The sequence below is a fragment of the Anolis carolinensis genome, chromosome 1 (genome assembly GCF_035594765.1).
Source record: "Anolis carolinensis isolate JA03-04 chromosome 1, rAnoCar3.1.pri, whole genome shotgun sequence".
NCBI lineage: Eukaryota > Metazoa > Chordata > Lepidosauria > Squamata > Dactyloidae > Anolis > Anolis carolinensis.
In genome coordinates, this window is record NC_085841.1 from 39,513,870 (window position 1) to 39,537,988 (window position 24,119).

The 24,119-nt window shown below is 40.5% G+C and overlaps 1 protein-coding gene across 5 annotated transcripts in view; it reads left to right on the top strand.

Moving 5' to 3' along the window:
- The window catches only part of psen2 (presenilin 2), a 54,540-nt gene that overhangs the window by 18,525 nt on the left and 11,896 nt on the right, over positions 1-24,119 (top strand). Inside the window, exons 9-12 of one of the 5 annotated variants that reach the window (XM_062972986.1) lie at positions 24-182; positions 3,639-3,757; positions 17,807-17,959; positions 20,757-21,675. In XM_062972986.1, the coding sequence (XP_062829056.1) occupies positions 24-182; positions 3,639-3,757; positions 17,807-17,920 (392 nt within the window). In that variant the 3' untranslated portion in view covers positions 17,921-17,959; positions 20,757-21,675. Of the gene's footprint in view, positions 1-23; positions 183-3,638; positions 3,758-5,420; positions 7,792-17,806; positions 21,676-24,119 lie in introns of those variants that run through there. The other 4 variants (XM_062972991.1, XM_062972997.1, XM_062972979.1 and 1 more) reach the window with 4 other exon arrangements.

Consider the following 24,119-nt stretch of genomic DNA (forward strand, 5'->3'; position numbering starts at 1 on the left):
TCATGCTTTGTTTGGTAAATCAGCTGAAGGGGCTGAAAATCATCAGAATTCCTCATACACTGATCCTGAAATTTCTGAGAGGAGGCACTTAACAGATGGTCAGGCTGGCCAACGAGTTGAACAAATTGATCGACAACTTGGCCAAATGGGACACAACCTAGAAGAAATGGAGGAGGAAGAAAGTAAGTTGAAACTACAGTAAAGTCTCATATATCCAACATAAACGGGGCCAGCAGGATGTTGGATAAGCGAAAATGTTGGATAATAAGGAAGGATTAAGGAAAAGCCTATTAAACATCAAATTACATTTTGATTTTACAAATTAAGCACCAAAACATCATGTTTTACAACAAATCAAAAGAAAAAGCAATTCAGTACATGGTAAAATTATATAGTAGTTACTGTATTTATGAATTTAGCATCAAAACATCACAATGTATTGAAAACATTGACTACAAAAACATTGGCTACTAACAAATTGACTACAAATAAAGATAGAATTGCATAAAATGAACTTATAGTAACAACATTGTCGGAAATTAAATCCATAAAAAGTTCAGCCCTTGCTGTCTAGAGAAACAGCTGTGGATCCAGGCGGGAGACCAACTGTGTTGGATAATCCAGAACGTTGGATGTGAGACTCTACTGTATTGCCTTTTCACAAATACAAAATTGATACAAAATATTAATTCAGATGTTGTGAGGATACAATGGAAGAGAAGAAGAGAGTCATTTTTGATACCTTGAATTCATTGGAGGAGAGGTAGGATATAAATGTGATTGCTAGTACTACTTCTGTCCTTCCTTCCTCCCAAAATTGGAACTTAAGCCAGCTAGAAGCCTAAACTTAATCCAAAGTTCTGAAACACTAAATGGTGTCTTGTGTTTAGGTTATATCAAGGAGCACCTCCTCCCATTAGGTATCTAACTGGATCCTGAAATTGTCCTCACAAAATGCTCACCTGCAAAATGAAATGAGGCAGATGACTTACAAGAGATGCCTTTTTATACTCTTCTTTTATTGCCATTACCCAAGTGAAACTCACCATCTTTGTTAGAGTTATCAAAGTATTTATTTACCAAGTTCCTATTGAGTTAGTAGATAGATTCTCGTTAGAATTAACACCTAGAATTACATTTTATATTTTGTTCAGACTGTACACTACCTGCAGAACTTTGTTTAGTGAATGGTTTACAACAAATGAATACACAAGTAAATTGTGTTGTCGAAGGCTTTCATGGCTGGAATCACAGGGTTGTTATGTGTTTTTTTGGCCTGTGTGGCCATGTTCCAGAAGCATTCTCCTGACGTTTTGCCCACATCTATTGTCAGAGTTTTATATTATTTAGGTCATTTCTTATGTGAAAATGGATAAGTGTTTGTAAGAATCATCTCCTATACATGTAATCAAGACACCTGCTAAAGACTGAGTGCTATTAATAGAGACTGAGTAAATCTTGAGTTAGTGATTGTGAATGTGATTGTGAAGGTGATGGTGCTGCTGTTGGAGTGGAGCTGAAGAAAGCTAGAAGATAACATTTGTTTCGCCAGTTGAAAGCTGCTGATAAAAGCCAAGGACTATTATGTTTGTATATATTTTCATATAAATCTTTCTTTACTAAAAGATAGTTTGTTTTGGGGTTTTCTCCTTGGACAAAGGGTGCAGCTTCCGCAGAAAGGGTTGAATGTTTGGAACCCCAGTTTGATAGCTGTGACATCTATGGCAGGCATCCTCAGAGGTGGACGAAATGTCAGGAGAGAATACTTCTGGAAGATGGCCATACAGCCTGAAAGACAATAAATCTTCCTTTTTGCTTTAAATTTGTGTTGTGGTTCTGAATTGATCTAAGCACTATAATTACTGTCCATGATTAGGAACAAAGGACTTAATGCACATGTGTGAAATTCAAGGCCTGTGTGCCAAATCCGGCCCTCCATGTCATTGTATGTGGCCCTCCAGATCCCAGATTACAACTCCTATATTCCTTATCATTAGACATCATGACTGGAGCTAATGGGAGTTGTGATACACTTGACATCTGGAAGACTGTTATTTGTTCTGTTTAGTCAGGATAGACATGTGGATATGATGTCTTTAAAAATATGATTACTTTTAAAATATCCTTTAACCCTTCCCCAACTTCACAGCCACAAGTGCTGTTGGGTTGCAATCCACATTGTGCCCAGACTATATGGTGGATAATTAAAAGTTATGGGAGTTGTCATTCAGAGTCATCTGGTGACCCAAATAGGGTAAAATTAAAGATTATCACCCACTATGTAATATATATATTACATAGTGAGAGAGAGAGAGAGAGAGAGAGAGAGAGAGAGAGAGAGAGAGAGAGAGAGAGATATTTGGCCCTCTGTATCCATGGATTCTCCATCCATGAATTCAATGGCCCTTTGAAGGCAACCATAAGGCTGATGTGGCCTTCAATGGAAATGCGTTTGACACCCCTGACTTGTGTGCTTACTGAGCCCATTCCTTAAGAAGCCTGATCTGGCCATGGTAGTACATGCCTTAGTTACATCCCGTCTGGATTACTGTAACATGGGCTACACAGGGCTGCCTTCAGCTGGTCCAAAGAGCTGCAGCCAGGTTGCTAACTGGGGCTGGCAACAGGGAGTGGACAATTCCACTGTTGCAACAGCTCCACTGGCTGCCAGTATTGTTTCTGGGCACAATTCAAAGTACTGGTTTTGACCTTTAAAGCCCTAGACGGCTCAGGTCCAGGCCATTTGACTGACTGCATCTCCTTGTACAAGCCTGCCCAGGACCTGAGGTCTTCTCTCGGTCCCACCTCCATCTCAAGCCTGGTTGGTGGGAATGAGAGAGAGGGCCCTCCTTCTCAGTGGCTGCCCCTCAACTCTGGAACTTCCTGCCCAGGGAAGCCAGAATGGCCCCCTCCCTGCTGTCCTTCCGGCAGCAAGCGAAAACATTTTTATTCAGGGACGCTTTAAAAGAAGAACAATTTTAAGATCAATTCAGGAAGTCCTGTGGTTTTTAACTTTCAATATGTTTTAATGTTTTTTAACTGTGAATTTTTAAATGCTGTTTATATTTAATGTTTGCATATTTGTATATTTTAAATTGTATGCTAATGCTTTATGTTAAGCCACTTTGAGTTTCCTTCGGGAGAGATAAAGCAGGGTATAAATATAATAATAATAATAATAATAATAATAATAATAATAATAATAACAACAACAACAACTACAGTAGTAATAGTGATTTTGTGATACAAAATCCAGCGTATAGATTTCGTTTGCTGTGTCATACTACGTCTTTATGTCATTTCCATCCTGCTTATTTGTGTAGCAATCATCTACATTTAACTATGCACTAGGTAAGTTTAAACATGAGTTACAATAACACATACACCATCAGTCTATACTTGCTTGTGGAAGATCCTAGTTCAGTCTCTGGCATCACCAGGTAGGTTAGGGAAGGTACATAGGCAACTGGTGTGTAAATCACAAATGGGCAACAAATTTTATGAGATCAAGGATGTAATGTCCAAAAGGATCTGGGGCCAAAACAAAAACTACCTGTCTTGTGATAGCTCTGCCTATTTAAAAATGCATCTATATTCTGTCCACTAACCCTGATGGAATCTTCTGTCTTTTGGAATAGGAGGTGTGAAGTTGGGACTTGGAGACTTCATCTTCTACAGCGTGCTTGTGGGCAAAGCAGCTGCAACTGCTAGTGGAGACTGGAATACAACTTTGGCTTGTTTTGTAGCCATCCTCATAGTAAGTGAAACCAACATGTTATGTATTCATATGATTCGATTTTCAGTCTCAGTAAGGACAGGATGGCAGGATAGCTGTTGTTAAAGGCAAGGTAACACTGTAATATTGGAGTAGAAATTAAACACAGGTTCCAGAATGACAAGGTGCAAAAATTCCAATATTTCCATTTCAGATATTATTCTGTGCGGTGCGGCCCCACACACTGAAATTCATACATATTTTCCAGCTATATCCAGTTTTGTTCATTAGCACCCATTAAGTAAATTTTGCTGGATTTCTTTTAGAAGTGTGCATATTTTTCTTAGCATTAAGAATCTCCCAAAAACATCTTGGAAATCATGAGTAAATGTTACTCATTGTGCTAAAATTAATAGTGTTGCCGCTCATTGTGCTGTTTTTCAAAAGGAACTTTGTTAAGCCCTAGGTACCCCGGGAAATTATGTTTTATGGATAACATTGTACTTGTGGGTTATTTCCAAGTTCTGTGATCCATTTATAGTCATATCTAGCCTGACAGTTGGAAAATTCCACCCAGAGCCAGATTTGATCAGAAGCCAAGATAATCTGTCAAAATTGGGATGAAGGCCAGAAAATACATGTAGACGCAGGGATATGTACGAGCAGGCAGATATCTAATAGATTAATATATAGGTGCTTTATCAAGCCTTTCTATGTTAGCACCGCAGTTTGGCCTTGTCAAGATTTATGAAGGCTAGTATCTTCCTGCAGTCCTGTTTTCTGTGATTTAGACATAGCTTGCTGCTCTAGGACTAGTTTAGTAGTTTTCTGTGTTCTCCTTCATAACTTAGTAGTAGAAGGAGATGCATGATGACACTGAGCAAATTTTATCCCATGTTCAGAAAATGCATGATGACATTGAGCAAATTTTATCCCATGTTCAGCCTGTACCATTGCAAATCCTATTACACTGTCCAACACATTTTGGTGCCTCAAATGTTAGACCTGTTTCTAAGTATATTTGACCTGCTGATTCTGAAAATGTCACCAGTTTTTGTGTCCTCTATCAACTCTAATTTTTGAGATTCAGAACATATGCTATCTATCAGTCGCCATCTGCTCACCCATAGAAAATCATGATAACCATATCTAAGAAATTAGAGCTGATACAGCCTATCCAATGCAATTTTCTGAATCAGCACTCCAAATAACCCCAGAAACAGGCTTAAAAATCAAGACACCAATAATTTTTAAAATTGGGCTACATTATTTAAGATGCCACAGAATGCTGTGCTGCATAAAAACAAGTAAATAGCCAAGATCTGAAATGTGAAGCCAAAGTCATATTTTTTGTCTTCACTGCTTTATATTTGCAGAGTAGACCTTCTATATGATGGTCAACACATGCAAGGACTGGAGCTCAAATTGTATATGCATTGAAGCTGGAATTTTGCACGTAGTACAAGCAGTAAATCAGAAACTTAGTCTCTTATAAACCACTATAGGTTCATAAAAGCTTAGACCATTGTAAATCAGCCAGGCCTAATGGGTTTGAGCATGCCTAACTCTGTAATGGATTTTGATCTTTGACTTTTAAGACCACTATAAAAGGTTTTATCAGTTAAATATTTATACATGGCCTTCTGTCCATATGGAAGAGTGTCCTGGCCTCTGCTGAGTCATGTTTTTCCCCCTTTCCTTTTAGGGCCTTTGTTTAACCCTTTTATTGCTGGCAGTATTCAAGAAAGCATTGCCTGCCCTTCCTATCTCCATCACCTTTGGCTTGATCTTCTACTTCTCAACAGACAACCTCGTACAACCTTTTATGGACACTCTGGCAGCACATCAGCTATATATTTAAAAAGAATGAGCTTTCTCTGTCAAAGAGCCTTGTTGTACATCAGGACAATTTCCAACTGATACAAATATTCTATAGTTTTTATTTCTAGTGCCATATATCTATCAGGAAACACTGTAAAATAAGTATGTGTCTCTCTTCTGTGATTTAACATCTAGATCCTTTAACAGCTGATGGTAACACTTGACTGAGAGTGAGACCCAAGCAGCACAATCCTGTCTGTGTTTACTGAGAATTGGGCCCCATCTAACTTGGCTGGGTTCAGTGGGATTTGTTTCCAATGGCACACCTCTTCTGAACAAATCTTGTCAAGGAAACTAGTGATAGGTTTGCTTTTAGGGTTGCCATAGGTTGGAAATGACTTGAAGGCACACAACAACAACGAGTATGTACAGGATTGCATCCCTGATGTGGCCTGCCTCTTTCATGTTACAGTCAAGTTGCTTTTGCAGCATACTGAAAAGTGTGCTGGTTGCATCAATAGCTCATGATGAGATGAAGAATCACTCAGTGGTATGTGAGCGGTTGATAAATCAAGGTTCTCCTTACCACTGTAGCTTTGGATTATAATCAAGAATAACTAGGTGATTGTTTTAAAAAGTCCACTTTATTATTACTATGCTGGAAAAGCACATTTTTAAAAGGATAAAAAGCAAGGGCAGGAGTTGCGTTCAGGTCAGAGATGAGTGGAGATATTTCTGCATGTGAGCCATCTCAAGAAAGAAAGCAAGACCTGCTTGAACCAAATGGTGCCTCTAGCACAGTATTTCCCAACCTTTTGGCCTCCAGGTGTTTTGAACTTCAGTTCTCACAGTTCCTAAAAGCTGTTAAGCTGGCTGGCATTTCTGGGAGTTGGTCCAAAACACCTGGAGGCCCAAAAGCTGGGAACCACTGCTCTAGTAGATGAGAGGCTTCTTCTGCTCTTGTTTGGGTGCTTCAGAGGAACTGCAGAAAGGAAAATGCAAACAAACAATGCAGTCTTGCTTTCATGGGTTTTATGTGTTCATTCCTCTCATCATTCGAGCCACTTGGAAGATCAGTCTATTTGTGAATTTGCCTTGCTTTTATCCTGAAATGAATATATCACAATGGAAGCCTGAATCAACATGCATTCACCCATATGAGCTTTCTCAAGCTGCTTTCTTGGAATTGCTCATATCAATGATCAAAGAAATGGGAACATACGAGGTAATGCAACTGTCTTTAGTAACATGGTACCTGCAGATGTGATTATTATAGTTCTTATCACACACATCCTAGACAGCACAGTCAGTGCTATGGTGGTGTTGGGAGTTGTAGTTCAACACATCTGGAGTTGGGCAGTTCAAAAATGTCTGCAGGAGATCACTAATAGAGCCCCCTCAGTATTTTGTTGACTGCTAACCAGTCTACCAGGTAATCTACAAAATCTCTTGCATTGCACTGCTCACAGAACAATTGACAAGAAGCAATTAGTTCTGCCTGTGGAGATCCGCCATCCAAGGTTCCCTTTCCAAACCTGTGCTGCTCACTTTGTCAGAGCACATCTAGCAATAGCTGTTAGTAAGTTCAGTTTGGAATATCTGGAATGCCACATAAATTCTACTCCTGCCATATACCTAAGATAATGGGTCTCTGTCTAATTTTTTGTATACAGAGCAAAATTACATAGAAAATATAGAGTATTATGTACAACCCTTTCACGTAACATTTTTATTATTTAAAAAGATAGATATACATGACAAAAATCAATATTCCCTGCCCATTTGGTTGGAGTCTGTTTATAAACACTGCTTTTTATAATAATTACTATAAGGGACTAGGGGCCCCTGGTGGCAAAGTGTGTTAAAGCACTGAGCTGCTGAACTTGCAGACCAAAAGGTCCCAGGTTCAAATCTCAGGAGTGGAATGAGCGCCCGCTGTTAGCCCCAGCTCCTGCCAACCTAGCAGTTCGAAAACATGCAAATGTGAGTAGATCAGTAGGTACTCCAGCAGGAAGGTAATGGCGCTCCATGCAGTCATGCCGGCCACATGACCTTGGAGGTGTCTATGGACAACGCCGGCTCATTGGCTTGGAAATGGAGATGAGCACCAACCCCCAGAGTCGGTCACGACTGGACGTAACGTCAGGGGAAACCTTTACCTACCTTATAAGGGACTGGTGGGGAAATTGAGGAAAGATCGTGATAACACAAAAAAGTTGTATTATTTCTAACATAAATAAATGACATCTCTGACACTTCTGTGTATAAGTCTTTCCATTTGTGGACCATTTTCACTTGTTTGGTAACTCTGACATAGCTCATAAAACAGGACTTTTATTAGGATACCTTGAGTGTTCCTGTGCCATCCAATATTTTACTTATAAAACTCCATAGGCAACCAATTCAGGATCATCCTTGTATTTCAAGCCTTTGTCACAATGGATCAAAAATATTTTAAACCATAAATTATCTTGTGTGTGCCCCTGTTCAGATAGGATTGAATGAATATGGGAAAGCTCATAGAGGGTGAGTTCTTTCCAGTGCAGAACTCTTGATACTCCCAATTAAAACAGATCCAGCAACTACCATTTCCTCATTAACTAGTTTTTCTCCCTTTTGGTAATAAAACAATAGAAGGAGCACTAAGAGAAAATGGGGAAGTTTGGTTCTGGACTGCCTCTAAAATTCCAAGTAGAAGACTGTATAATTACATCACTTGTCTGTGAGCTCCCACTGAATGTACATAGAAAGCACAGGGACCTCTTGCTCTACCTCCACATGATCCTTCCACTGGCCCATTTGGTGGGGGAGGTGTTGGGGAAAAGTTTCTGGCCAGCTGCAGGTGAACATAATAACCAAAATCCTACATGGATGCCTAACTCCTCGTGTTCATCTCCACACCACATAGCAGCTTTGGGGACCTTGTTGCTAACTTATGGCAAGGCGAAAGATGATGCACATTCAAATGAAGTGTACCTGCTACTTCTTTCGCTCATGAGCTCAGAGAGGCCTGATTTTCATGGTCTGAATTACCTTCTTAATCCCTTCTCTTTGGTTACAAGGAGCAGCAGAACCTTCTGTGCCCCATCAAATGACCCATCTGTAAATGGCCCCTTGTGTTAATCACTAACCGGATGCTAGCTAGTACTGGACTAGATGGGCCTTTGGCCTCATTAGCAAATGATCGAAACTGTCTGTTTGTAATCAATAATCTTTGCTTCTCCATGTCATAATTTCCTCTCTGATTAAGTTTGCGAATCCAGCACCCAAACCAATGAATTTCACTATAATTTTGCTGAAGATTACATGAACAGCGTGCTTTTTATTGCATCCAGAAAAGTGATAACATTTATTGTGATTAACACATTGTCTCATTAGAGAATTTCTAATGCAATCTGGAGATGATTGGGAGAAAATCTCTGAACTCTTTGCATAGCATTATCTAGTTTTACCAAACAAAGGCCACTGTGCAGCTATTCCATCTTTGGCTTTTCAATCGATTTTTCCATAGAAAGAGAAAAGATAAACAAATATGGTGGCAGAATAGGGGAAGGTTGCCATTGTAAACCTGTTGGACAACTGTGTTTGACTCAGGAAACTTTCTGCTTCAAGCAGTTGTGCAAATGGAACCCAAGTCAAGCTGCATAGTAAATGAGGAGTGCCTGTTATTAAGAATATATAGAACAGAATACCCTGTAAACACCTCTCCTATTCACTGGCAGGAAGAATTGCAATGAAAATAAACATGTTATCATTTCAAGACACTCATTGTATTGAATAGGATGCACTTGGTAGACATATAGTTGCAATGAAAGTCAGGAGATTTAGGCATACCTAACCAATATGCCTGAAATCTACCTGGGATTATTAGGTCATCTTGGCCTGTTATAGGGCCACCAGTACTGAGGGTATTGATCTTGTGGGCATGTAAATATGTTTAATATATAAAAATAGAGATACTTAGCTTTATGCAACATATGGAAAGTGGTCTTTTTTATAGCTCTCTGAATTCCCTTCCAGTGGCCATGCTGCCTGGAGTATTTGGGGAGTAGTAGTCCAAAAAATGACTGCCATGCTGTGCAGCATATATAGACCAGAGGTCTGTGCACAAAATTTAGAACAAATCTATTTATTTCACTGACTGGACCACTTGATCAAGTTTAAAATAATCAAGAACAGATGTTTATCAAGCTATGTTCCATTGCCTTAAATAGGCTTGGTCTTAAAATCTTGAATCTATGCTGCACTTAATAGAGATGGCATTGTAAAATTGTTCCCCTTTATAAGAATTTTAGTCCTAGGTTATGGTCTAAGGGCAGTTAATACAATCCCTTATAATGGCAGTTCTCATTATGTGCGTGTATGAATAGGCAACACATATTCCGACAAAACCCATATATTTATTATGGCAAATGTAATGAGTACAATAAAAATGATTGCATAACTAAATGCTGTGTTTTGGGGGTTTTTTTGTGTGTGGAAGAGCGCATTTTGTTCCCACCCAAACATTTATTTCATGTCAGAAATGGGAGAAGTTTCTTGTTGGACAACAGCTCTCTGAAACCTCCAGGTGGCTGTAAGTGTTTGCAGAGCTGTAATAAAATCACTAGCAAGAGTTGATATGCTGATCTTGTTGTTTAAAGGATTCCAGGAGGATTATGGTAAAAAGTGTAACTTTTCCGATCTGTGATCTCCTTCATGATAATGAGAAAGATGGGATTGTTGTGAGGGGCTAACGGTCAATAAGACCAATGGATATATTGAATCATAGAATCATAGAATAGTAGAGTTGGAAGAGACCTCATGGGCCATCCAGTCCAACCCCCTGCCAAGAAGCAGGAAATCGCATTCAAAGCACCCCCGACAGATGGCCATCCAGCCTCTGCTTAAAAGCCTCCAAGGAAGGAGCCTCCACCACAGCCCGGGGGGGAGAGTTCCACTGTCGAACAGCTCTCACAGTGAGGAAGTTCTTCCTGATGTTCAGGTGGAATCTCCTTTCCTGTAGTTTGAAGCCATTGTTCCGTGTCCTAGTCTGCAGGGCAGCAGAAAACAAGCTTGCTCCCTCCTCCCTATGACTTCTCTTCACGTATTTGTACATGGCTATCATGTCTCCTCTCAGCCTTCTCTTCTGCAGGCTAAACATGCCAAGCTCTTTAAGCCGCTCCTCATAGGGCTTGTTCTCCAGACCCTTAATCATTTTAGTCGCCCTCCTCTGGACGCTTTCCAGCTTGTCAACATCTCCCTTCAACTGTGGTGCCCAGAATTGGACGCAGTATTCCAGGTGTGGTCTGACCAAGGCAGAATAGAGGGGGAGCATGACTTCCCTGGATCTAGACGCTATACCCCTATTGATGCAGGCCAGAATCCCGTTGGCTTTTTCAGCTGCTGCATCACATTGTTGGCTCATGTTTAACTTGTTATCCACGAGGACTCCAAGGTCTTTTTCGCACACACTGCTGTCAAGCCAGGCGTCCCCCATTCTGTATCTTTGATTTCCATTTTTTCTGCTGAAATGAAGTATCTTGCATTTGTCCCTGTTGAACTTCATTTTGTTAGTTTCGGCCCATCTCTCTAGTCTGTCAAGATCGTTTTGAATTCTGCTCCTGTCTTCTGGAGTGTTGGCTATCCCTCCCAGTTTTGTGTCGTCTGCAAACTTGGTGATTGTGCCTTCTAACCCTTCGTGGTGGAAGCTTCTTCTTTGGAGGCTTTGGATGGCCATATGTCAGGGGTGCTTTGATTGTGCTTTTCCTGCATGGCAGGGGGTTGAACTGGATGGCCTTTGATCTCTTTCAACTCTATGGTTCTGTGATGTCTCATGGGCCTTGTAGTCCCGTTCCTAGTACTATTGTGGCAGACGAAGAGGAAAACATGGGATTTCCACCGGTTCAGCCAGAATCGGAGCCCCTGCACCTGGAGGATGTTTGCCCTCAAGAAGTCAGCCAAACAAGCCTTGGGCAGAATTCTCCCCCGTTTTCCCGGAGAGACAATTATAATAGAGATAGAGGAGCTAGGGAGGCGAATCGCCGGAGTGCCAGAATCGCAGCCAAACAATTAGCTGATTAGGTCTGCTTCCCTTGGGAAATTCTAAGGAGTCATGCATCTGGACAGAGTGGTTTCACTTCTAGTTCTCCAGGGAAAGTGTTCTTCTGGCGGGAAACGAGACCCTATTTAGGTGTTTTGCCACGAAGGAAATCTTGCGGAGTCAACTCGTCAGCTTGAGGAGTGAGATCGTGTGTGGACTTAGTAATCCCAGTTCCTTGTTTCCCGGACCAAGTTCCAAGCCTGCCTTGCTTCACGTTTGACCGCGGACCTCGCCACGGACCTTGTTCTTGTTTCTTGTTTGCCTCGTATCAAGTCTTGTTTCGCCAAGAATCTAGTTTGTTTTCCAGCCCTGTTGTCAAGCTTCAATGGACTAAAAGACCTTGTCATCTCCCCACACTATTGCTTGGCAAAGTGTGTGTTTCGGTTAATGGATTATAACTTTGGACTCTAATATCTCATATTGGACATTATTTTCCTGGACTATATTTGACCTTTCCTGAAAGGTCTACTTCTGAACTTTATTCTTCACTTGTTTTTATTGACTTTATATATTCCTAAAATAAAGATATTAGATAGAATCTGGCCTCTGCGCATGGTTATTGGTGTTCTGTAACCTGGGTCCTGACAGGTTCTATGACAAGATGGAGAAAACAGAACTCCAGCTATTTGAGAAGCATACAAGCTCACTCTTCTTTGGGCAGCTTTAGCCTCAGGAATCCAGGGAAATCATAAGCCTCTCAACGAAAGGACAAAGTTGGCCTGGGATGAGGAAAAACAATAAAATTAGGAAGCAAATTTGTACCAGCTGTCCATGGGAGTTTGCATCTATGACTTTTGGAAAAGCTGGACTGCTCCTTCAGAGATCATTAAAAACTAAATGAGGTCTTTCCAACGCGATCTCCTCTTTCTTTTCTTTTTTTTAAAAAATTGATAGGACAAAACTTCACAAGTGGAATCGACTCTCAAAGGGTGGGAAACTGTTAGTATAATCCAAGAATGTGGAACAATTAGAAAAAGTATTTCTCCTCCTATTTAAAAAGTATGTTTGTTCATGGTACAAGACAGATTTTCTCTGGGCTGCAAAGCAGTATCATCGGCGATCCCTCATGGCCGAGTCTGATTACCTTCCAAGTGTAGGGTCTTGGCAGTGGGTCCGGAGATGGCTGTAGATACCTATACTTGATCTGCAGGTACTTTCAAAGTGAGGGCACTGATATCCAGGTGGAAGGCGGTCTTGGTCAGGTTTGGCTTGACGCACCTTCCTCTCGACACGTTTCTCCCTTTCGCTCTTCATTTGTGCCTCTTTGAATTCCACAGCACTGTTGGTAACAGCTGACCTCCAGTTACAATGCTCAAGGGCCAGGGCTTCCCAGTTCTCTGTGTCTTTGCCACAGTTTTTAAGGTTAGCTTTAAGCCCATCTTTAAATCTCTTTTCCTGTCTACCAACCTTCCGTTTTCTGTTCTTGCTTTGGAAGATTGTGACATTTGGACAACGTAGCCAGTTCAGTGAAGTTGATGACAGCAGATCATCACGGGTAATCTTTGCTTCTTCCAGCACATTGACATGTGTCCAGGACACAGATGGCCAAGAAATATGAGTGTGGCCAAGATGGTAATAAGTAATAAGATAAACAGGCAAGCTAGGATATGATGCAGCAATTTTCTTTGCCTGAAGCTATTGGTAATGACAATGTTTTGCCTCATGCTCTACTTTTCCCACTGCTGAGTTAGCTGAGTGCCTACTACTTTCGTATTTTGTAATCAACTTGCTGCAACTGAATTAAATTGAGGACATAAGGAGGAGAGAGAAGTTGGCAAATTTTTAACAGCAGTTGAAAAAAAAGGGGGAAGACAGAGGATTAACTAGGGCCATTGAGCCAAGTACAGACAGTTGAGGGTATGCAGAAATCTCTCCCAGCACTTAGACATGTGGCCATCTTGGAAGTCCCCTCTGGAATCTAGGAGATCTGTTAGGCATCAGAAATCAAGGTGATTTTGTGTCTTTAATGGGGCAATACTGGTCATGCAACCCTGCATTGTTGGTATCAGCCTGCTAAATCCCTAATCATTTGTGAGGATTTCACCCTCTTCCTTGTATACTATTACTGTTCTTGTTCAATTTTGTTGTTAGAATGCTCCTGTCTATCTAAGGTAGGCTAAGATTTTATGTGTTGGCCACTAGAGAGCAGTGGAACAACAGTGTGCCTCACTCCTATTTTTAAAAAAGCTTCTCAGTTTTTTTCTCAAACTGGAGAAATTTATTCAGAACATTTCTAAACTCCTGACAGTAATTTTGTTAATCTGGCATTTACAGATAGACAGGGAGCTAGATCAAGACTACAAACGAAGGGAGAATGTTGCTAGGTGCCTTCAGGAGCTCATTTACACCAGATAGTTTAGCCTGGTGTAAATATGCCCTGGAACAGCCCTGGATATAGCAATTCATGTGGAAACTGGGGCCATCGCTCAAATGGCCAGGGAGGATATCTGTTCTATTGGGTCAGTCTGCATCGCACCTCCTCTGTATCACTGCTGCCACCATTCCTAAACAGCAAAGTTAGGAGATACTCTGTTTGCTGGAAACTTCAAGTATCTTGCAGCTTTGGAACATTCTGGACAGCTGAACAGTCTGGCAGGTGAATGCGGGGAGCTACAGTCCAAAATACACCTTTCCAAGTTCTGTTTACCTTTGGCAACCAGTTGAGCTTCTCCTGCAGAGCATAGTAATTCTTTGGGTTTTGAGTCATCACACAGGCCCCATTTACACTGACCCTATAATGCAGTTTCATAATGTAGGTTAATAGTATTTAACTGCATTATATGAGTCTACACTGTCATATAATGCAGTTCAATGCAGTTAAACTGCATTATGAAACTGCATTATATGGCAGTTTAGATGGGGCCTGTGTCTTTTCCCTTTAAATTTCTGTCGCCTTCAAAGGTCATTCTAGTCCATGCCTGTGTCTTCTCAATGGAACAAAATGGACGGAGGTGAATGTCATTTTTATTGAACTCCATCCAGGCTACTGGGGTGTTTATCTTCCACTGCGTACCAATTTTGCAGATAAAAACAGTTAAAGCTAACACAAATGATAGCATGGTGTGTCTGGTTCTCCAAAGGTATCAGTGTTCAGCACTATTTATGCAGTGATATAGAGTGAGATATAAATAAACAGCAACACTGAAGTTATGGCACCCGGAGATATTTATACTCAGGCCTGAGAGGCAGGTAAACAGTTGGACAACTGCAGTGGAACTTTCCTCAGCAGCTTCCTGGGTGAGAAGCAAGAAAGGTGGAGCAGCAATATTCAGGGACATCTCAGGATAAAGACAGGTCAGCCCTGAGGCAAATGAGGTAACTTGCAATGATGCAATATTCAGTATATGGAATAGGAAGAAGCAAGCTATTTATAGTGAATTGCTAAGAGGACCCTGGTGGGGTATATACATCTTGAGAAGAAGTAAATAGGACAACTAATCTATCCAGAATCCCAACAGGTTGAAGTTTATACATGGAAAACAGTTTCAAATAAACTCCTTGCTTCACATACTCTGACCAAGGTTAGCCAATTTTCAGTCTTAATTGCTATATAATCTGTAGCCCTGTAAATCTTTAACATTAAAACATGTTCCCCATGTATTTTCTGTCTGTAACTATTTTTCTCACTTTGTTTCCTCCCTCTGAGCTATACTGTTAAGTATTTGATTATATTACATGGTCTGTAAGTGTTGTAAATAAATAAATACTCTTGATCACCTTTTTATAATATACTCACCTGTTTTTTAAAACTCTATCCTACAGAATATTTTACCAGGGTGTCTTAACTTGCTTGGCCCAACAGTAGGGCAAGCCCTATGCTTATAGTCTGTATCAGGGGTTCTCAAACTGTGCTCTGCAGAGCCCTTGGGACTCTACAAGTGATAGTGAGGGTTTCCACAGTACTATGCTGCTTCCCATTTCCTCCTCCTCCTCCTCCTCCTCCTCCTCCTCCTGAGAAATGCAGTGAAATTAAAGTATGGAGCTTCTGAAACAGCAACAGCATCCTCCCAGAGTACAGACCCTTTCTCTCTACCTCTCTTGCCACCCAGATATTTTTTTCTTGCTGCCCAGACCCTCTCCCTGCTTTTGCTTTCAAAATAATATTTTTCTCCCAACACTCAGGGAGTGCGTTGAATGTGCTTTTCCTGCATGCATAAAGGTGTTGGATTGGATGGCCCCTGGGGTTGCTATTATTATTATTATTATTATTATTATTATTATTATACATTTTTATTATTACAAAGACTGTATGGTCATCTGTTGGGGATACTTTTATTGTGCTTTCCCCGCATGGCCGAAGGGGTTGGACTGGATGGTTCTGGGGGGTCTTCCGCTGTTGGTTAAAATTGTCCTTCATTTTAAGTATTGTATGGTTCTTCCTTCTTTTCTTTTTTTTCTCACTGCAAACAAGATATGTGGAGTGTGCATAGGAATTTGTCCATTTTTTTTCAATTAGTTCACACAAACACTCTCCATCCATCTGCCTCTGGCCCAGCCTGTCTTGGCAAATTTTAAAATGTAATGCAGCTCCTATGTCCAAAAGTCTGCCCATGCCTGATATATATGCATTGTGTATAATATATAATCTAATCTAAATCTATCTAAATCTAATCTAATCTAAATCTAATTCCATCTAATCTAATCTAATCTTAATCTAATCTAAATCTAATCTATCTAAATCTAATCTAATCTAAATCCATAATAAAAGTGAAAACCCGTATGTGGCACAGGTGTCTGTTCACACAGACAGCCTCCAGCCTCCACAAACAGGCTCTAGTTCCTAGTGCTGAGAAGCCAGCAAGTCACTCTTTTCCACTGGCATTGCAGTTACAGCGAGCTCCATGAACATGTATCCCAAACCCCGCCAATGTCCTTCCCAAACACTACGGCCCACCACCCAAGGAATGCTTTTGTTTGTGGACCATTTCATCCTAGATTTTGCATTTTCCTCCAGCACAGGCAGGCATCCCAGGGTTCTCCATTGCTGTGGAATTTGCATGACCCCACCTACTGCCCTTCCCTTTCAAATCTGCCTGCAGAACAAACATAGCACAGGAGGAGTTTGGGGGATTGATTCCACATGGTGGAAGTTGTAGTTCACTTTGTATCAAGTCAGAGCACTGTGACTCCTACTGAGGAATGTAGAGGAATTGTAGTTCACCTACACCCACAATACTATGAACCCAAACAATGATGGGTCTGGACCAAACTTGCCATGCATACCCGATATGCCCAGATTTCAATACTGGTGGGTTTGGAGGGGAATTGGCCTGGACATTTGGGAGTAGTAGGTACTGGGATTTATAGTTTACCTGCAATGAATGACTACTTCGAACCCCACCGATGATGGACCACGACCAAACTTCGCACACAGAGCCCCCATAACCAACAGAACATATTGGACAAGTTTGGGGAAAAGGGAGTTATAGTTCACCTGCATCCAGAGAAACAGTGACCCCCACCGACAATGGACCGGGATTACATTTTGCACAGAGAAGCCTCATGAGCAACTGAACATACTGCAGGGGTTTGTGGGAATGGGCCTTTAATTTGGGAGTTGTAGTTCACCTACATCCAAAGACCACTGAACCCAGCCAATGACAGATCTGGACAAAACTTGGCACACAGACTCAATATTGCCTACTGTCGATACTGATAAATGTTTTGGGACAATTGCCCCAGGAATCTGCGAGTTGGAGAAGTTCACCCCCATCCAGAGAGCACTGCAGCCAGGCGATGACCAGCCAATGACAGATCTGGACCACACTTGGTACACAGACCAAGTGTATTCTCCTGGGTATCTGGAAGCTGTAGTTCACCCTTATCCCTAGGAGTAGATAATCTGCATGTAGTCCACATGCTTGTGGATTTCAATGGCTTGTACTGCTGCACAAGCATGTGGACAACTTCAACAGAAAGGAGGAAACCATGAAACTGAAAAAAAATCTGGCTACCAGTATTTAAAAACTCTAAAATCAAAACAGCAGATGGGAACCAACACTCTGAGGGCAGAGGAGACCCAAGGACGCTAATGACTGAACAAAGGATGCCCCCCAGGCAAGAGACAAAACCTTTCCAATGCTAATTAGGGTGATTAACTGAAACATAATGCTGGCTTCCCAGTGACAAAGGACTCTTGCCACACCATGGACTCTCCACAGATATATATTTTTCCTTTCCTGCCATAGATGTGGGCGAAACGTCAGGAGAGAATACTTCTGGAACATGGCCACACAGCCCGAAAGACATACAACAACCCAGTGACCCCGGCCATGAAAGCCTTCGACAACACACAGCCCTGACTGTTGAAAAGCCCCAGAAGCCTTTTCAAAGATAACAAAGTAAGGATGAGTCAAAAGCAGAGTTTTCCATAACTGATATGAGAAAGTCTTGTTGCTATGCGTTGTTTCAACTAAAGCAGGGACATCTGGAGATGAGCCACTGAAAGACCTTGATTTATTTGTCAGCTGTTGTGAAGGAGCAAACTTCTCATAGATTTAATGGAGGTAAGCATTGTATTGCACATAAAAAGGAAGACATGTGGCATTCCTAACACTTCTTGTATTGATTAGATTCCATCCCCACTGAACACCTCAACTAGAAAGGAGAAATTCTTGTTAATAAAGAGTTTATAGAAGTTAGTTTTTCTGAACTATGGCTCCCACAAATGTCTAGCTACTATGGCTACTTATATGACCTCTTGAATATCAGCTAGAAAAGAAGGACGTTGATTGGTGATGGGATTGGAAAAGTTACTTTTCAGACAATTTGCTAAAACATCAGGAACCTGTAGTCCAAAAGCTACCTTCTCCAAGTTCTACAAGAAACAATGTCAGAATAAGAATTAAATCACTGCTGCTTAGTGCTATATTGATTTAAGTATTATTTTGATATTGATTTCAACTGCAGCTCACCTCAGACGTGCAAGATTTTCTTCCTTGTTTCTGGGAATGGTTTTTCTAACATATCCATTTTACCAAGTCACTTAAACATCATCGGCAAGTAAGTGAGCTAAAATGATTAACTACTTCCAAGCCGTGACTTGAAATGCTCCAATGGAAAAGTCTCATACACAGCTCATTCTGTTTATATGTGCTGGGAAGTCGGGTGGGTGTCAACAAGAGACCCAAAATAGTCAGAAGTGCCTCATTTAACATTACATATACTGGGAAAATTGAGTTTCTGTTGCTATATGTTGATTTCCTCTCATTGCATTCTGTAATTAATGTTATAATTCACCCTATTCTGAAAGCAGCAGTCAACAAAGCATTGTTATGTAAATACTGTATGGGCAGACTCACCCTGAAGCAAAGGACAGGATGGTGCCATCACTGTACACAAAGGCTCATTAAATCGCCTGACCCCTAGTGAGGTGAATACAATGCAGTTGTACAAAAGGACCTAGAGATTCTTAGAGAAGTATACCTTTCAGGAATTTGCTAGAGCTTCCAAAACAACTCTATAGTAACTTCTGAGGGAGGCATACCATAGAATACTTAGAGAGGGCTTAGAAAATTCCTAGATAGATAATTTTTCCCAACTGTAAGTGAACTCATGATTCTGTGCTTATGGGGTGGGTGGGTGGTTTGTCTTATTGTAAATTTTATTTACAACTGTGGTTGACAATGTATCATACTTAATGATACATTTGTACTTAATAACAGTAATCATCTGAGAGCATAATACATTGTCAACCAGAGTTGACAATCCATCCATCCATCCATCCATCCATCCATCCATCCATCCATCTTGCCCTTGGTCAGCCTCTCTTCCTTTTTCCTTCAATTTTCCCAGCGTCATTATCTTCTCCAAGCTTTCCTGTCTTCTCATGATGTGGCTAAAGTACTTCATCTTTGCCTCTAATACCCTTCCCTCCAGTGAGCAGTTGGGCATTATTTCCTGGAGTATGGACTAGTTTGATCTTCTTGTGGTCCAAGACACTCTCAGAATTTTCCTCTATAGTCATATGATAAATACTGCATAACACACGCTGTCATGCCACCAGTATAAATTTATCATGGCTCCATCACAGACCACAGAATTGTATACTAAGACAGAGCGTCCAAAGTAGATGGAAATATTTGAAAATGAAACCTGACTGGAATCAAGAAGCTCATATTTAGAATGGGTATTATCCTAAACAAGATAGATAACATACCTACCAACATTTCATAGATGAAAACTTGGACATTTATTTATTTATTTATTATATTTATATACTGCCTTACTCACCCCTACTGGGGACTCAAGGCAGTTTACAACATATTTCTAGCAGAAGTTCTGTGCCAACATTCATACAATAGAAAAATCATGATAATTACACACTAACATATAGCTATACATTAAAATCATTTAAATAATTAAACATATGCATACACAACATTTAAACCCTAAGACAAAGCATTAAATCAGAGTTTAGTGAAAATGACAAAAAGTTATTAAGGAGAAAGAGCATATACCCATAAGTTAGGAGAAGGTGTGACAGATTTCTTTTGCCTGAAACGACTGGGAAGGGCAAGATTCTACTCCTAGGGATATCTGGAAACTTTGGATAATTGTGGTCTACAATGCCTTTTTGGCTTAAAATACCCATCATTCCTACCTAAGATAGCCAATGGCAAGGTAACATGGGAGCTTGAGCAAGTTACACTCTCTCATCTTCAGAGGAAGGCACAAGCAACGCCCCCTACCAAAAACAAATATTTTTTTAGAAAATCCTATGATAGATTTGCCTTAGTATTATGATACATGGGAAATGACTTGAAGGGGTGCAATAACAACAAAAAAGTACAAAAACATGTTGAGGTTGACAGTTGATACTGGAGAAAGTCTGTAACAACATAGGACAATCCTGGACACCTGACAACCTTCACCTCTATATGGGCAGATATAGTGTTAATTGATTTCTAAGTGACCTGGATGTGCTGTTGTACACGTCCCTAAATCATTTGGATAAATGAAGTTTACAGTATTAAAATTTGCTAAACTTTTTCCCAGAATCTATTCAGATTGGCTGAGTCATACACATTACGTGCCAGACAGTGTGCTGGCAGGGAAAGAAACTCTCTCACCCTTGCTTATTCATTCTATATTACGTTTTTTATATAATTTATATTTAATTTTGCACTTCCCACACAGATTTTCTCCTCAACCCTTCCAACCTTTCACTCAGTATTTCACACCATCTTTACTGAAGATGAACAAAAGAAATTACAGTAGTGTGATGTCTCATGGGCCTTGTAGTCCCGTTCCTAGTGCTATTGTGGCAGATGAGGAGGAAAACTTGGGATTTCCACCGGTTCAGCTTGAATCGGAGCCTCGCCACCTGGAGGATGTTTGTCCTCAGGAAGTTAACCAAACAAGCCTTGGGCAGAATTCTCCCCCGTTTTCCCGAAAGGACAATTATAATAGAGATAGAGGAGTCAGGGAGGCAAATCGCCGGAGTCTCAGAATCGCTGCCAGACAATTAGCTGATTAGGTCTGCTTCCCTTGGGAAATTCTAAGGAGTCATGCATCTGGACAGAGTTGGGTTTCACTTCTTGTTCTCCAGGGAAAGTGTTCTGTTGGCGGGAAAACAAGACCCTATATAGGGGTTTTGCCGCAAGGGGAACCTTGCGGAGTCAATTGTTCAGCTTGAGGAGAGAGATCGTGTGTGGACTTCGTACCCCAGTTCCTTGTTTCCCGGATCGAGTTTCCAACCTAGCCTTGTTTCACGGATCAAGTTTCCAGCCTTGCCTTGTTTCACGGACTTCTATGGACTCAGTTCATGTTTCATGTTTGCCTCGTTTCAAGTTTGATCTAGCCAAGATTCAAGCCTATTTTCCAGCCTTGTTGTCAAGCTACCTTGGACTTTAAAGACCCTGTCATTCCCCACACCATTGCTTGGCAAGGTGTGTGTTTCGGTCAAGTGGATTATAACTTTGGACTTTAATATCTTATATTGGACAATATATTTCTGGACTATATTTGACCTCATCTGAAAGGTCTGCTTCTGAACTATATTCTTCACTTGTTTTTATTGACTTTATATATTTCTTTAATAAAGATATTAGATAGATTCTGGTCTCTGCGCATGGTTATTGGTGCTCTGCAGCCTGGGTCCTGACAAGTAGTTTGGTGAGCATTTGCTCATGGCAATATCTATTTCACAGTTCCTGAGATTGGCTATGGGATAAAATTCATTTGGGTTTGAAAATCTGTGCATTTCTAAGGCTTGCAATACATTTCTGTAAAAAAAAAGCATAAAACTATATATAGTCTTTAAATATATATACATGGAGCCCCTGGTGGCGTGGTGGGTTAAACCACTAAGCTGCTGAACTTGTTGACTGAAAGGTCAGCAGTTCGAATCCAAGTAGCGGGGGGGGGGGGGGGTGAGCTCCTGCTGTTAGCCCCAGCTTCTGTCAACCTAGCAGTCCGAAAACATGCAAATGTGAGTAGATCAATAGGTACCACTTTGGAGGGAAGGTAATGGTACTCCATGCAGTCATGCTGGCCACATGACCTTGGACGTGTCTACAGACAACACCGACTCTTCGGCTTAGAAATGGAGATGAGCACCAACCCCCAGAGTCGGACACAACTAGACTTCATGTCAGGGGAAAACCTTTACTATACACACACACACACATAGAGATATATACATTTATATCTTTATCAAACACACACATTTAGTCAATGAAGAACATGAGTGAAAATGCATGCCTTAGTAAAATCAGTACATTTGGAGGGAAAAGATAAAAATATCAATATATGTCCATAAGCTTACAGGAAAGTTGTATGGAACTGGGACAGAATGAGAAAGCTTCAGAGAGAAACAATTTTAGTTAGACAAACAGATTTTCATATTTTTCTCCAGACATTATTAAATGTTAGCAACACTACTTTGCATAAATAGTATACTCAAAAAGGTAAAGGCTTTTCAATATTCAGTGACAGTGGTTATTTCAGTCACAGTCATTTTGCTCATTAGTACAAAGATTACAATGTTGTAAACAGTTGTGAATGAATGTCAATTACTATACCATGACATCGAAGAAGACAGGTATGCGAATGTGTATAAGTGTGAGTTTGTGCTAGGAAAAAGGATTCTTCTGGACAAGGCATGTGAAAAGTTTCACAGTCTTTCTGTATACTTTCTTTAAAGCTGATTTCACAAAGTGACTCTTTTGGGGGAAAGAAACTCACAACAACTACATCTAGAATTCAATAATTTCAAAACTAGAAAGCAATACCTTTATTGGCCAACAAAATTCAGAAAATACATCAAGTAAGCTTTCTGAACTTTGGTGCCTTCTGCACCAAGCAAAGATGCTAAAATCGTAAGGAGACGAAAGTGACAGTGTTAGAGTCACACGCCTACATTTTGTCTCAAATATTATTTTTGTTGCTTGTTAATGTTGGAAATGACAACCTTCTTCAAGCCTTCTCTAGTAATGTTTATCTATGATCCTGTTGCTTACTGTTTGTATGCATGTTCTGGTATGCAGCTTCCTTTACTCTATGGTTCCTGAGAAGTTATAAAAGGGGCTGCAGACCACATGATCACTACATATTGCAGACAGACTGCAGATAGCTGACTATAAACTACTTCAGACCTCAGATCACACACTTGGTAGCTGTTATAAGAGACATGCCCTAGCTGAATGGCACAAAGAATGATCTCAAACAGAATTATCTGAAACAGAACAGATAAGTTTTTTACCTGTGTATGCTGAACACATGATGGTTGTGAGTAAACCAAATACGTTATTTTTATCAAAGTCTACTTCGTTTTTGTCTCTAGAGTGCATTATATAAAACAAGTTGTTTCATGGGAGAGTTTATTTTTGGGTACTGAAAAGCACTTTTTATGCACTGGCAAATCTCAGTTTTCCTAACAGATCAGAGATAGCAGGTTATTCAGTCTAACAACTGAAACCATTGCCTTGCATATATACAGTTGTATACCATAAAAGAAGATTCTACTCAAAAGAGTTTTTTAGTCTTCTCTGAAAGGTCATGCTTTTCTAAAAGTTATGATCTCCAAAAGGTGTTTTCCAAAAGATTATGAATACAATTTTACAAAAGTTAAACTAGTCTAGAGCAGTGGTTCCTGACCTTTGATCCTTCAGGTGTTCTGAATTTCAGCTCCATTAATAACAGAAAAGTATGTAACTTCTCCTGAGATCTAGGCTGCCCCTGCCCTCTGTGAAGCTAATAGCCCCTTTTGTATACAGAGGACGTACACCTGAAAGAAAATCATTTAGGTCCTGTCAAAGTGAAACCTGCCAATTGTAGTCCAAATGAAAGAGCTTTACCTTTGTTAGAGCTAAAAGACCTCAATTCACAACCCCAAAAAATAATTATTAGAGTCTTGGTTTTTTGGGCTGTTCCTGGGGTTATTTGGGACATTGATTCAGAACAGTGCATTGGGCAGACCACATCAGCTTCAGTTTCTTAGCTACAGTTATGATTTTCTATAGAAGAGCAGACAAAGCATAGTATATGGCATATGTTCTG